At 40.2% G+C, this 15,009-nt stretch overlaps 1 protein-coding gene across 1 annotated transcript in view; it reads left to right on the top strand.

Moving 5' to 3' along the window:
* LOC124716938 (alpha-(1,6)-fucosyltransferase) overlaps nucleotides 1–15,009 on the top strand; it is a 214,985-nt gene that overhangs the window by 134,026 nt on the left and 65,950 nt on the right. Inside the window, exons 5-6 of the mRNA XM_047243520.1 lie at nucleotides 8,918–9,063; nucleotides 11,087–11,294. Coding sequence (XP_047099476.1) covers nucleotides 8,918–9,063; nucleotides 11,087–11,294 — 354 coding nt within the window. The remainder of the gene's footprint in view (nucleotides 1–8,917; nucleotides 9,064–11,086; nucleotides 11,295–15,009) is intronic.

The following is a 15,009-nucleotide window of genomic DNA, read 5'->3' as shown; positions in this document are numbered from 1 at the left end:
CGGCCTCCAGTGCCCCCCCCCCCCCCCCCCAACCCCCTCGGGGGGACGTCTCATACCAGACGAGTGTAACCCCAGATGTTTGTGTGTAGAGGAAGTATGGTGTACGAGTATGTGGAAACGGTGTTTCGCGCAGCAATCGCCGACATAGTGTAGCTGAGGCCGAATAAGGGGAACCGGCCTGTATTCGCCGAGGGCAGATGGAAAATCTTCTAAAACCATTCATAGGCTGGCCGGCACACCGGATCTCGACGCTAATCCACCGGGCGGATTCGTGCCGGACATCGGCACGCCTACCCGCCCAGAAAGCAGCACGTTAGACCGCGCGGGCTTATAACTTTAGTAACTGTCGTCGCTGTGATGACATGTATGCTCAATATTTCACAGTGTACTGTGCTGTTTGATGCGTTTATCAGTCATAGAGCGTGTTTGACAGAAATTTTGACAGACTGAAAATTTGACAAAACAGCGGACGTTGTGTGTATTGAAGTTTCTCCACGTATGTTTAGTAGATAATAGTTTTATTACAATTTCTCTCACCACGTCGTTAGTTTCCACAAGTATAGAAACTAAGATGAAGGATAAAAACCAAAAAGTATTGGCAGTTACCGAAATGGTAGAGGCGTTACATCTTTTCCAGCCATATACGAGGGCTATCCACAAAGTACATTACGTTTTGGAATAAAAACAAAGTATTGGAAATTTTTTTATTATATAAAGATGAAAGCCACACTTAAATACTACTTTTGTACATAGTTGCCATTTAAATTAAGGCACTTATCGTAGCGATGGACGAGCTTGGAAATTCCTTCGTCGTAAAATTCGGCCGCCTGCGCCTTCAACCACGTAATGACTGTCTTTTGGGACAGAAAAGGTGTGATTTTTGTGGATTTCCTGGAACGAGGCACTACAATAAACTCTCAAAGGTATTGCCAAACTCTGCACAACCTCAGAAGAGCAATACAAAACAAGCGCAGGGGAAAGTTGGGCTCAAAGATCTTGCCGATTCACGACAACGCCCGGGCCCACACGGCAAATGCCACTCGTGAAGTTATCGAATCTTTTAAGTGGGAGTTGTTTCCTCATCCGCCGTACAGTCCCGACATGGCACCGAGCGACTTCCACTTATTCCCAGCAATGAAGAAGTGGTTGACTATGCAGCGTTTTGATGACGACGCACAGCTTCAAGAAGAGGTAACCACGTGGTTGAAGGCGCAGGCGGCCGAATTTTACGACGAAGGAATTTCCAAGCTCGTCCATCGCTACGATAAGTGCCTTAATTTAAATGGCAACTATGTAGAAAAGTAGTATTTAAGTGTGCTTTCATCTGTATATAATAAAAAAAAATTCCAATAGTTTATTTATTTTTAATTCCAAAACGTAATGTACTTTGTGGATAGCCCTCGTATTACGCAGGAAGAGGGTAAGAAGGAAATATATGTTCTACGCACATTATACAAGCGGGTGTGCAATAAAATAAAAAGTTCGAGCTTTTCCGGTTCTTCCACGAACGATGTAGGCTATATGTTCCCAAAAAAATGGTTCAAATGGCTCTGAGCACTGTGCGACTTAACTTCTGAGGTCATCAGTCGCCTAGAACTTGGAGAACTAATTAAACCTAAGTAACCTATGGACATCACACACATCTATGCCCGAGGCAGGATTCGAACCTGCGACCGTAGCGGTCGCTCGGCTCCAGGCTGTAGCGCCTATATGTTCCCATGTTGTAATATTTTAATCATCTTTCATTAGAGCACCAAGTAGAAGAGAATAACTTTTCACATGTTTGCCTTGTTTTTCAATGTGAGGGCAAAGTTGTAAAAAATTCCACTGCCCTTTCGGAGAAAGTAGATCTTATCTTCAGGCTCCAAATGTAACATTGTTTTCATGTGTGTGTTTCTCATTTTAAACCATACCCAGGCCAAGTGTATTGATTACTTATTTTTCTTAAAAAGGTGCCAAAGTCTAACGGTATGTTAGAAATGATTTATTTGAATTTGTAGCCATTCCAACTAGCGTCAAACTACAGGATACACGAACTGCGTCTGCTTCAAAAGTGAGGCTAAATAGATAATCTTTGTTGGATTGTGTACGGGTCAAATGGCTCTGAGCATTCGAACCTGCGACCGTAGCGGTCGCGCGGTTCCAGACTGAAGCGCCTAGAACCGCTCGGCCACAGGGTCGGCATGTACGGGTCTATTTGACAGATCCGTCCTAGGTAAGAGTAGATTTGACAAACAAGTTTGATCGTTTACGAGCGCCTGAACGACCACCATACCCCCACCCCCCTTTCCCCTACTCTGTTCCTGTGGTGTGTAATCTGTCTTTTCGATATACGTTCCGTACGTCGTTGAATATTTCAAAGTTTTCGTCTTCGAGTTTCACTCAGCCATCGGTACTGAGTATAAGTTGAGCGAGACATTGTACGTAGATGGCAGTAAATTTAGGACTTTCGTACGAATGGTTCTGCCATTTAGTGTCAAAATTTTGACATTCGAAGGCGTTTTCCTTTGTGCGCAATATTATTTCTAATTCTGCGTATCGACTGGTGAGCGTCTATCCCTCGAGTTAACGTCTAGCGTTCTTAAAGGAAAAAAGCACTCGGTAAGTACTCTGCTGCCCGAATAGCTGCTTCTCCTGCTTAGTGCACCATCACAGAGTCTCTGGTTTAGTGGCAGAGGCCGCTGCGCATGTTCTCAACAATCAAACCGGGCTAATCATGTTGTTTTGGGACGATGCTGCTTGTCTGCAATTTGCGGTAATAGCACAACTTTGATATTACACGTATTCACCTTGTTTTATAAACGTTTCTGCACTTTGGAGTTTTGGTGCTGTATTGTCGTTGCTACTGATGTAAATAGAATTATGTGAAAGTAGGGACAGTTACTTTTCATAGGTATGTACAGTTGTAAATGTCATATCAATATGAGGCACTTTATAATAGCGTGCCTCGATATTTTTCAACATATAAAGTCTCGTATTGTAGAGGTAACTTCTGCGATTTTATGGCAATGTGTTTACGAGACAGGTGCTAGATAAATTTGCAAGTGTGTCTGAGTGAACTGCCAGTCAATGTATACATACTGATCCTATGTTCATATGCGTGTAAAAATTATATACGGACAGTCTGGTTAATGTTCTCTACATCTACATCATACTCCGCAAGCCACCTAATGGGGTATGGCGGAGGGAACTTTCGGTACCTCCATCTGATTCCTCTAACCCTGTTCCACTCGCGAATAGTGGGTGGGAAGAACGATTGTCTGTAAGCCTCTGTATTCGCTGTAATTTCTCGGATTTTCTCCTCGTGGTCAATACGCGAGATGTATGTGGGGGGGAAGTAATATATTGTCCGACTCCTCCTGAAAAGTGCTGTCCCGAAATTTCAATAGTAAATCTGTCCGTGATGCACAACGCCTGTCTTGTAACGTCTCCAATGGAGTTTGTTTAGCATCCCCGTAAGGCTCTCCCGTCACCTAAACGATCCCGACGAAACGCGCCGCTCTTCGGTGGATCTTCTCTATCTCCTTTGTCAGTCCTACCTGATAGGGATCCCAGATAGATGGAAAAATACTCAAAAATAGGGCGAACAAGCGCCTTATAAGCCACTTCTTTCGTGGATGAGTTACATTTCCTTAAGATCCTTTCGACGAATCTGAGTCTGGTGTCTGCTTTTCCCACTATCTGTTTTGAATGGTCATTCCACTCAAGGTCGCTCTGGATAGTTACGCCAGCTGTTTGTCATCAATAGTGTAGCTGTACAGTAATGGATTTCTTTTTCTTATGTATGCGCAATATGTTACATTTATTTACATTCAGGGTCAACGGCCAGAGTCTGCACCATTCATCAATTCTCTGCAGGTCGTTGTGCAAATTATTACTATCTTCTGGCGTTGCTACTATGGTATAGACGACTGCATCATCTGCGAATGGCCTTAAGGAGCTTTATACTAAGTCATTTATGTATATATTGTTAACAGCAATGGCCCTATCGCACTTCGCTGTGCTGCTCCGGATATTACCTTTCTATTTGTCGATTTAGTCCCGTTAAGAACGACGTGTTGAGTTCTGTCTGCAAGAAAGTCTTGAATCCAATCGCAGGTCTACTCCGCATTTTTTTTTTTTTTTTTTAATGTTGGTTCTCAAACCCTTGTGTGTATTTCTGGTCGAGACAGTTTCCTATAGTGTGATTGTAACGCAGTTAATTAGAACAGATTTAGCAATATGAATCGGTGCTATAGAAAAAGTAAAAAAGTATTGTAGACTGTTACGTCTTCTATTACTCCAAAATTCGAGCATTGATCTCGTGTTTTTTTACTTTTTCCTAGTGTATGGTTTCACTTTTCCGATGAGATAGCAAAAAAAATGTTGTAGATACTTTTCTATAAAAATCAGAATGGAAAATAAAGAAAAACTGTAAATGGTAATGGACGAGCATTTACTGCAAATCGCTTACCAAATTTACTGTAACAATTTCATTGTTCCAAATGCATTTTTTTTCTTTTTTCCTCTCCCGCCGCGACGCTTCTGAGCTGCTTACATTTATATCGTAACGTTATTAATTAGAAAATATTCGACAATAAGTGCACTGGAAAACGCAGAAAAAATCGTTGGCTGTAATGTAAATAAAGTGAAATGTGAGCTATGATACTGGACGAAAAAGCAGAATACTGTTGCTCTTCACATCTTGGAGCCAAACTCACGAGACTTGAGCTGAAGCAGATGTTGCGTACAGAATTCTCGTTCTGCGCACATGAACGCTAACTACACAGATATTTATACTCTGTGGATGAGACCATCCACTCTCACTCGATTCTGAACCAAAGAATTTCGATCAATTCTGAGTAAGATAATGCAAAATTTGAGCTCTGCTTGTACCCGGAGCGAGGACAGCAGTGTTCACGTCCGCCTCTGAACCCAAGTGACAGGCGTCATTAGTGCCAACATGAGCCCCATCTTGAAGGACACGGTATCGCTGCTTCGCTGAGTCAGATGGTGCATTGGTCTAGACCAAAGAGGTAGGGTGAGCTGCGGCACGATATTTAATGTCGCGCTGTGCTATTGTATAGCGTATTTTCGGAAGTCACTGAGACCGAATGACAAAAACGAGGAAGTACCACGGCATGCACATGGAGTTCGGCTGAAATCTGTCACGTGGTGCCCATCGTTCGCTCTGTGGCGATCTCTGTCTCAGCGGCCAAGTTTACGAAACCGTTGTTAAGGATTCGAGTGTAACTGAATGTTTTTGAAAGGTAAGACTACAAAGATGATTGTTGCTCTTTTCATTCGCAGCAATTTAATCGGTGCTCTTAGATTTCTACCTAACCACACCCTTGGAAATCGTGAAATATTCGGAAAAAAAGTGTAGTTGCCGGTTGTTTCACTCACAGTAATTTCATAGCCCGTTTTTTTTTTTTTTTTTTTTTTTTTTTTTTTTTTTTTTTTTTTTTTTTTTTTTTTTTAACAGACAGGGATTACAGACCTGAAGAAACTAATTCCTGATAGAGCACGCTTTTATACGTAAACTTTCTTTTAAAAAAACGCCCGCTGCTTCGCTCGCGTAGACTGTATGTATGGTCTGCACAGATTTTTTATCGAATTTTTATGTTCACAAATTGCAATACCTTCCACACTATTTAAGCCCACAGAAGCAGGTACTTCTGACCAAAAACCGATTCAAGTAGCTAGAGTACAAGGTTTTGTTAATTATGCCTGTGGCGTTCTTTTGGGCGTATTTCCATGGAAACTTGTATCACTTAATATACATTTACTTATAAGTAACCGAGAAGTAAAATAACAATTTCATAAATATAGCTTTAAAAGTTTTTAATATAACGAAATGTTTTCATCCCCTGTTCCACCCATATAAGGGCTTAACTTCCAAAAAGCAGTTATTTTTTAATCACAACCGATAAGTCAACAGATGTAACCTTAATCATACTTTAGCAGTTTTTTAATAATTTATTTAAAAAAAAATCATTTCATCTCTGTAGGGATTATATTTCCAAAAGTGCCAAAACATATTTCTATTTTTTGTGACCGAGAAACCAGAATCTAATTTTCGTCAGTCTAGCTTCAAAACTGCCTTAATAGCGACATATTTTCAAAAAACTTTTTCCTCCTCGTAGGGATTTAATTTCGAAAAATTTCTTCTTAAGCGATGCCTACAGCACACCACCCACACCCTCTCCAAATTAGAAACTTCTATCCTTAGCCGTTTTGACTGTGTGATCTTGTGTCAGTCAGGACTTCTGTAGACCATACATACATCACGAGAATAAGAAAGCCCCAGAATGTGTTACAAACATGGATATCGCAGGGGGTTGGATGTACCAGGACGCGAATGTACTTAGTACGACGCTAACCACATGACCACAAGTGCTTATAGTATCGAACATTATTATTGTCCATATGAGAATCTGTTAATGAATTTTACAAATGATTCTTTTCTAAATCGTGCCTAACGTGTGCACAGTGTATAATTGCACACGCAAAGGAACAAACCTATGAATAATCTTGTGCATAGGCTACTGTTTAAAGAAATTATCCATTAGTGTTGCACATGTCTGTTAAGTTTACATGAATTTATTATTTTATCCCGTGTTTCGTAATTTCCTTGTGCAGTGCCCCTATGTTTCGACTTCAAAAACATGGCCGAGGGCTGTTCAGTTCACTCTGCTATTCTATTTTTGGTTTAAAGAATGAACTTGGGTTTAGGGGGATGGAATCCAAATACTAGTTCACCCACCAAGATCTGAATTTTTCTCTAAATCAGTTACGATAAAAAGTGAGTTTGTGTATTTGGAACTTGTGCTCCCATTGGCAATTGCTTCTCTTCCTTCTTGAATTGATGAGTATTAAAACGGGATAAATATATTAAAATTTCTTAACCCCTCATTTCAGCCACTTCTGCATTTCATGTCATTGGAAGTCTTGCAGAGACACAAATCAGTAAGTTTACTAATGGCACTCCTATTATTTTCATTGAGTTATGTTATATGGGATAGCCTGTGTTTCAGGCAAAGTTTTCATTGCAAAGAGCATCCTATAAGAATAATAAGTGATCTGACCTGCACCACTGATCATCTTGGTGACAGCTGTGGAAGGAGTATTCTCAATTTTCGCTACATAACCCCAGTGTTTAAGTTAAATTGTGAAATTAGTTCTTGATTATTTGTTGAGAAGAAATGGAGACTATAAGTGCAACACTAGAAGAAGAAAATGGACTGTATTAAAGTTGACTTCAGCCCAGAGGGGTGTGGATATCAAGGTTTCTGATGACATTGGTAAGTCATTGAGTCTCAAAGATATGAAATCTGAATTTGAAACTAAGCTGAAAAGCGTGTTGCTTGTGGGCAGCTTCTATTCTATAGAAAGTTTCATTTAGAAATGTATGATTTGCATGGTGTAAAGGTGTTATCTACTTACTTGTCATTAAACTGAATATTCATCTTACACACCCGTATTTAAATAGAAATGAAGATTATAACCTGTAATTTGTCACCTCCCATGTCATTGCAAAAGCCTGTATCAGATAAGCGAGCCATTGGACAGCTGTCCAGCTCGCTAACTAGCCTAAGACTTAAAAAAAACTATCTCTCATTGTGTTGTCCTGTTGAGAAGACGGTTAGTCTTGTTAAGTGTGTGCTATTCTTTTGTGGCAGTGCAATTAATATGATAAAATGTATTTATTCTACAGAAGCAAGCATTAAGAATATTGTTAAAGTTGACAATGTAACATCTTGCAGAAGCCTCTTCAGGCATCTTACACTCAGTCACTATATACTTTTACTCCCTGCATTGTATGTTTGGTTAATAATGGTAGTGAGTTTAGGATGAAATGCAAAACGCCTACTCCACAGAACTAGAAGTACATATAATATCTGCGTAAGACTGTGCGTCTCTGTCTAGTGTCGAGAGATGAGTTTTATAGTCTTGTGCAAAAGCCGTAACATGTCCAAGAATATCTCATTAGCTACTCTTATTTACTCTCAGGAGTGTAAATTCCAGTAAACAATATTTATTTAAACAGGTTTTTAACTTTACCAATGTACAAGAAGTTCGCAGTGGTTTGAAGAATCAGTACAATTACGTAAATGTTTGCTTAGTATGCAGTAGTGGATAAAACTGTGTGTGTGTGTGTGTGTGTGTGTGTGTGTGTGTGTGTGTGTGTGAAGTACTGCCACTGCCATCATAGGAGAATATGCTTGTTATCATCATTCTTCCTGGTGAGTGCTATAGTATTACCATAAGAGCAAGTGAATGCAGAATGCCAACAAAAGCCTTTATTAGTAATTGATGATGACCAGACCCTCATTGAAAGGTGTGTAAAGTGACACATGAATACTGTATCTGTTGTTAGCACCAGACATAGGTACCACAGAAGTTAATTACAAATGTAGTAATTAGAATAGTCGTCATAAATTTCTGCCTGATGCAAGTGATACCTTGTTGTGGACACAACTTATTGGCTGCAGCTCCTTGTGAAGAGGAGCTGCATTCTGTCTATAACAAGGGGGTTGAGCCATCAGTCAACTGATTAGTCAACTAATCGGTGACACTGGGTAACTCTCAGCCTGCCTGAGACACCTGACATATGTGACTGCCCTTCTTGTTGCTAGCAGTGCATATGAAGTGTGAATCATCAGTTAAAAATTGTGTGCAAAAGGGTGGTCGGATGTACGAAAGAAACCACCATTGTATTTGCATGGGAGAGGTGGCCACGTGCATATTGTCAGAGCTGGGCTTCACATTATCTACTCTCTCTTCGTAGAAATTCTTCAGTAAACTATATTGTGTGTCACTGCAACTCGGCGACAGTTGGGAAACCTGATTGTTACCTAGATATTTTCAGACAGTGTTAGCACAAACATAGGCAGAAGTGACACCCTGTCACATTTTTTCCTCTTTTCCTCCGCAGGAAGGACATGTCACTGAGGCCAGAGGAACGGGAGGCAGTGCTACGTGACCTTCAGGAGAAGTTGCGCCGCGCAGAGTCGCTGCTGGATGGGCCGGCAGCCACACAGCCGCAGCCAGCGCCCTTCGATGACAAGTACTCCGACATCGGTGAGCTGCACAGTTTCTCCTCCTCACCGCCATTTATTTACTTTTGTAATGTGCAGCTTAAAGGCTAGTGCAGCAAATATTGTAAATGATTTCAGTTGACACTATTTAAATAATGTAAGACTGTAGAACATTTAAATCTGGAAGGCAAAAGTGGTAATTTCAAGTGTAATACTCCCGGACACAGCCAGTTTAATTCCTTATCCTTCCCTATCGAGTTTCAGTTCTGCCTCTAAAGGTCATTAAATTTTCATCTCACGCCCCCCCCCCCCCTTTCGATTTTAAACTATTTTGACACAGAAAAGACCACTGTAGCAACATATTCTACTTTCTTAATGAATCTGGCTATGCAGCATGTTATCATGTATTGATTGTGTATGTCTGCCTGTATTTATTGCCATTTTTCTCTCTCTTTTGTTCCCATGCTTAGTTTGGAATATAGGTGTAATTTGTTCCAAATGATACATGTATTTTGTTCTTTAAATATGCACATCATCTCTTGAACTTTGCTGTGCGGGAAATTCAGTCAATAGAAAAATATTGTGTTGCTGGGTAACTGACAAAAAAAGGGGCTTCTTTGTCTTTCATGTGCACCTGTATTTTATGTATGTAAAATAGGCTAGGAACAACTGGTTCTGTAACATTTTGTCATGGTTGCTGTATATACCATATTTTTAATTTCCTGTAATGTTTACCATTAAGACATCTGAAGCTTCTACTTTATTTGTAATGCATTCTTAGCCCTGTAATGGTAAAGTTTTTCACATAATAAGTTGTTCTTTACTTTACCACATCTTATTCTTATACATTGAAAGACCTGAGTTGACTCTAGTCATTTGTCACTGTACACGACATGGAATGACACATTACTTGTAGAGCAGGAGTTTGTGGAAGTTGATGACGATATGCAGGAATCCAGGAAACTACCTGCTACCTGACCATATCATACCTCCTTCCAGCTGCCTAGCTTGGGGGGGTTACTAACATGGAGGAGGAGGAGATTTAGTGTTTAACGTCCCGTCGACAACGAGGTCATTAGAGATGGAGCGCAAGCTCGGGTTAGGAAAGGATGGGGAAGGAAATCGGCCGTGCCCTTTCAAAGTATCTATCCCGGCATTTGCCTGAAGCAATTTAGGGAAATCACGGAAAACCTAAATCAGGATGGCCGGAGACAGGATTGAACTGTCGTCCTCCCGTTACTAACATGGTACCTAGTGATGGTGTGCCATGACTAACAGATTGCTAGTGTACTTCAGGAACACATTGATGTGCATATTGGTACAGCACCCGTTGCTAATTTCAGGGAACGCTGTGAATTAAGTTAAGCTCTTTTTCATTTTGATAGATTGCTATAAAAGTATGAAACATGCTAAACATTTGTTTGTTTATTTTTACCAACTCCTACACAAAATGTTAAGAGTGAAGAACTTCTTGGCAAATTGGAACTGTCTGCCAAACTGGGTCTCCAACATGGGACCTGACCGTTGGTATGTTTTGCTCTTCCTGACTGAGTTATCCAAGCATGGCTTGTATCCTAATCCCAGTAATACCTGTTCCCTACTGTACAAACTTTATTGCAGAGAAATGGCTGAGCCACAGCCCAGGATATTGTATCCAAACTGAATCCTCTACCCTGCATTGGAGTGTACACTGTTTCGAAACTCTGACACACACATTTTAATACAGCACAGACTGATATTCGTAGTCTTTGCCTCCATGTTCAGGCTAATTAGCCAGCCATTGACAGTGTCACATTTTTTTATCTTAATGAAAAATCCTAACAGTTATTGTCCAATTTTGATTTGCAATAATTCACTATTGACTGATGTCATTTATTTATTTGTGATTGGTTGCTAGTGGCTTTATGTTGTGGTAAGATCTAAATGCCAAACCAAACCTCACATTTTGTTGCATTATATTTAGCCTGAGCTTGTAAGGTTTCCATACATGCTTTCAGAAAAACTGAATCTCTGTGTCATTTGACCAAAAACAGTTTCGATAGCAACATGTAACATTTTGCCCCCAGAGCAGCACGACGAGCCGGAGCAGCGATACGAGGTGGCACGGAGGCGTGTGGCACAGGGCTCTCAGGAGATGTGGTACTACGTGTCAGCGGAGCTACGGCACCTGCAGAAGCAGCTGGCCGAGATGGGCAATGCGCTGGGCGGTGAGCGGCAGCAGCAGTTAGCAGACCATGTGGGACACGTCCTCGACATGGCCCATGAGCACCACAGGTGACAGCATAGTGTATGAGCAAATGGGGGGGGGGGGGATGCCAGAATACAGGAGATGTGCTTTGTTGGCTTCACAATTTTCTATATTTTTGGTGAGGAAAAAATGTCACTGATCTGTTTGTCTTTTGCGCAGTTGTGTAGAAGTTGCTGGGACACTTGTTTACTGTAGCATTTTGTTGTATGTTTCATGTAAGTAAGCTGACTTTTGATATTTCGTTTGTGTACAAGTTGAGACCACATGTGCCAGACATATTTACTTCATAAATGTAGATCGTAACATGTCACATACAGTTTAAATGTCCTCTTTCTGTCCTTTGTCCTATTATTTTTGACTGATAGTATCAAAACTCGTGCATGTCTCATAATATATTGCATGTGTTCAGATGCTGAATGCAAAAAAAAAAAAAAAAAGGTAGTACTATATTGTCTGTTTAACCTACATGTTTTATAAATAGATATGTAGGTATTTGCTTAAATTATGCTTGGGATCTTGTGCTGTCTCCCTGGTGAAACAACTGAGGGATGGAGTTAAAGCTACTTGATTACCTGTTATTGGATAATGTATTGCTATTGATGACATCTGACGACCAGCATCATTGGTTGTGTAAACTTGCTACAACAAAGTCAGTGAAAGAAGGTCCCTGACAGTTGCAGTGGGCTCAGTGTTGCTCTTTCATGCATCTACTTCACCCAGTCATGTAATGCTATTTTGTGTATATGGAAATAACAATGAGGTATCTCAGCTCTGTAGATGGCTATTGTTTTCCCCTGTAGCCATTTGCACTTATCTGCCATCACTGCTGCCAGCTGTCAGGGATATTCTTTCACCAACTTCTTGATTTTCTCATTGGTACAGCCTCAGCCATTAAGGTTTTAAATTGTCATTAATGTTCAATAAAAGTGATGGGGCATTCAAATGTCAAAATATTGGTGCGCGTGTGTATCGACAAAGGCATTGGTGGCCAAAAGCTTATATTGTGACAGTCTTCTTCTTGTGCCTATCTGCGACTCATCTGTATGGTGAGTTAGCAACTTTCCTTTTCATAATATTGTAGCAGTTTTAGAGGCTAATATGCAAGTAAGTTACAGAGGCATTTAAGCATTCTTCCCATTCACCATGTGCAAATGGAGTGGAAAGGAACACCAGTATTTGGTACAGTGAGAAATACCCTTCCCATGCACTCCATAGTGCTACACAGTGTGTGGATGTGGATAAACTGTCACACTCATTCTGCAACTGCTGCTGTTAAAATTATTTCAGCCTATTTCATTGTTTATTTCAGCCCCAGGTTACACAAATGCTATTGTTATTGGTTTTGATGTCTTTGACAGTCAACATTGGGTGGTCTATTGAACTCGAAACAGAAACGGGGATATCATAAATGTTTTTAAAAAATGTCATAGTTCCAGCACCAAGAGCTGCTGAGAAATATGCATTTATTACAACCAGTTTTAATCCTTAGACCACCAGGTATCCAGTGTATGCAGGGAGGAAATCTGTGGAACACGTTTCAATATTTCACTGTCAATATAATGCTACCTGGTGTACATGCTTGTGATAATTCACATATTAAGATGTCACATATTAACACAAAGTAATTTAAACAGCTTACACAGCAGTAATTACCCTATGGCATCAAACAGCATAAAATTCATCATGAGTCAGTGAAATTAAAAGTACATAAACTGATTACATTGTCAAATAAAAAATGTACCAAACACTGTTAGTGTATATAGAATGAACATTAATTCCAACATTTGGTGCAGAGACATTCTGTATACCAGTGACTACACAGCTGAGTTATGTTCACAAGTTGAGCCAAAAATTATACAGAGGGTTTTGCATACCACAAGTATTTACAGTCCCAGTGTCCAGTATCATACCACTTATATGTGTTGTGTATCATATGAAACTCAAAGCATTAATGACAGTTTGTATAAAAACTTAAGTGATCTATACGTTGTATGCAATATCATATTACGTGTATATAACAACATTAATGTTAACAGTAGTGAAGTGCTAATAAGTAGCAACTCGTCCATTTGAATTTTCTGCTCTGTACATTTTGTACGCTCGCATCTCGTGGTCGTGCGGTAGCATTCTCGCTTCCCACGCCCGGGTTCCCGGGTTCGATTCCCGGCGGGGTCAGGGATTTTCTCTGCCTCGTGATGGCTGGGTGTTGTGTGCTGTCCTTAGGTTAGTTCGGTTTAAGTAGTTCTAAGTTCTAGGGGACTGATGACCGTAAGCCGGCCGCGGTGGTCTCGCGGTTCTAGGCGCGCAGTCCGGAGCCGTGCGACTGCTACGGTCGCAGGTTCGAATCCTGCCTCGGGCATGGATGTGTGTGATGTCCTTAGGTTAGTTAGGTTTAAGTAGTTCTAAGTTCTAGGGGACTGATGACCACAGCAGTTGAGTCCCATAGTGCTCAGAGCCATTTGAACCATTTGATGACCGTAGCAGTTAAGTCCCATAGTGCTCAGAGCCATTTTTACATTTTGTACACCAATGTGTTTTTTTTTCCCCTCCACTGTGGCCTTGAGGAAACAACACTCTTCAGTTTTTATTTAAGAGGAGTGCATGAAAGCTACATTTTTGTGTGTAGTACATCGCTGACTTGATGAAGTATTTACATTAACATTTAGGTTCTAATTCATTGTGGAAAAAATTAAACATCGTGAATATATAATGTGTTGCCTGATAATACGTAGGAATATAGTTACGTGCACAGTAAGTTATTAATGGTAAAATGCACACACAGTGAAAATTAATTCAATGTAATAAAACAACAGTTGCATACAGTGTACAACTAATATGAATTGACTGAATGTTGTACAATATAACAGAAACACTACATCAGCTAGCATTGTATTGACAGTTAAATATGAAATGGATTTCATGTGGTCTTTCCCTCAGTATACAGGATACCTGATGATGATCTCTTGATAGTAGAACAGTGACATATTTCAAATGCTTATGAGCTGTGTGCCACCACTGTCATAAAATGTATAATAAAAGTATTTTTTGTACAATATGGTTATCGTGTTCCTCTTATGCTCTCGATTTGGAGAACTCCTCGCATGTGTAATCAACAAAGAGGAACAATACGTGTATTTGATGCACTTCATAATGAGATAGGAAGAGCTACAGTTTAAAAAAAAAAAAAAAAAAAAAAAAAAAACAGCTTTACTCTTTATAAAATATTTTAAGTATGGAATGTATTCCTAGCTGAGCTGGTCTTTAAGCAATTTTGGGAAATATAACAGTTCCCTTTAGAAGTTCTTGTGTGCATTCATGAGCTAGGAGGAAGAGGTGGCCATGTTGCAAATGACACTGTCTCTAGAGCCATCAACTACTCTTTCTGTTAGCTGCTCAAACTTCATGTAGTGAAGACAGCCCACTCTGTCAACCTGTGTTTGCCAAGTTCCTATATGATTTCTGATACTTTATGATGAGGTGTGTGTTTTTGTTCCCCTATATCTTTTCAGTGCTCGCTCGTATAAAACAGGCTCTTGTTGCGTTTTGTGAGACATCTGAGGGAGAAAATTGTGTCCAAATGTGGAGTTTCTCAATGTGTTGGTTGAAGGTTAATGTTTTTCTTCATTTGGCAAAGTAGTAGCCCAGAAGAGAAAAAAAAAAAATCGACAACAGTTTTTAATGTGTATTTTTCCTCAGAGTAGTGCAGGGCGAGACAGCTAAGACAGCCCATCCAAAATGTAT

This window comes from Schistocerca piceifrons, chromosome 9 (assembly GCF_021461385.2).
Source record: "Schistocerca piceifrons isolate TAMUIC-IGC-003096 chromosome 9, iqSchPice1.1, whole genome shotgun sequence".
NCBI lineage: Eukaryota > Metazoa > Arthropoda > Insecta > Orthoptera > Acrididae > Schistocerca > Schistocerca piceifrons.
Note: the sequence above shows the minus strand (reverse complement) of the source record. Positions and strands in the feature narration are given on the sequence as shown.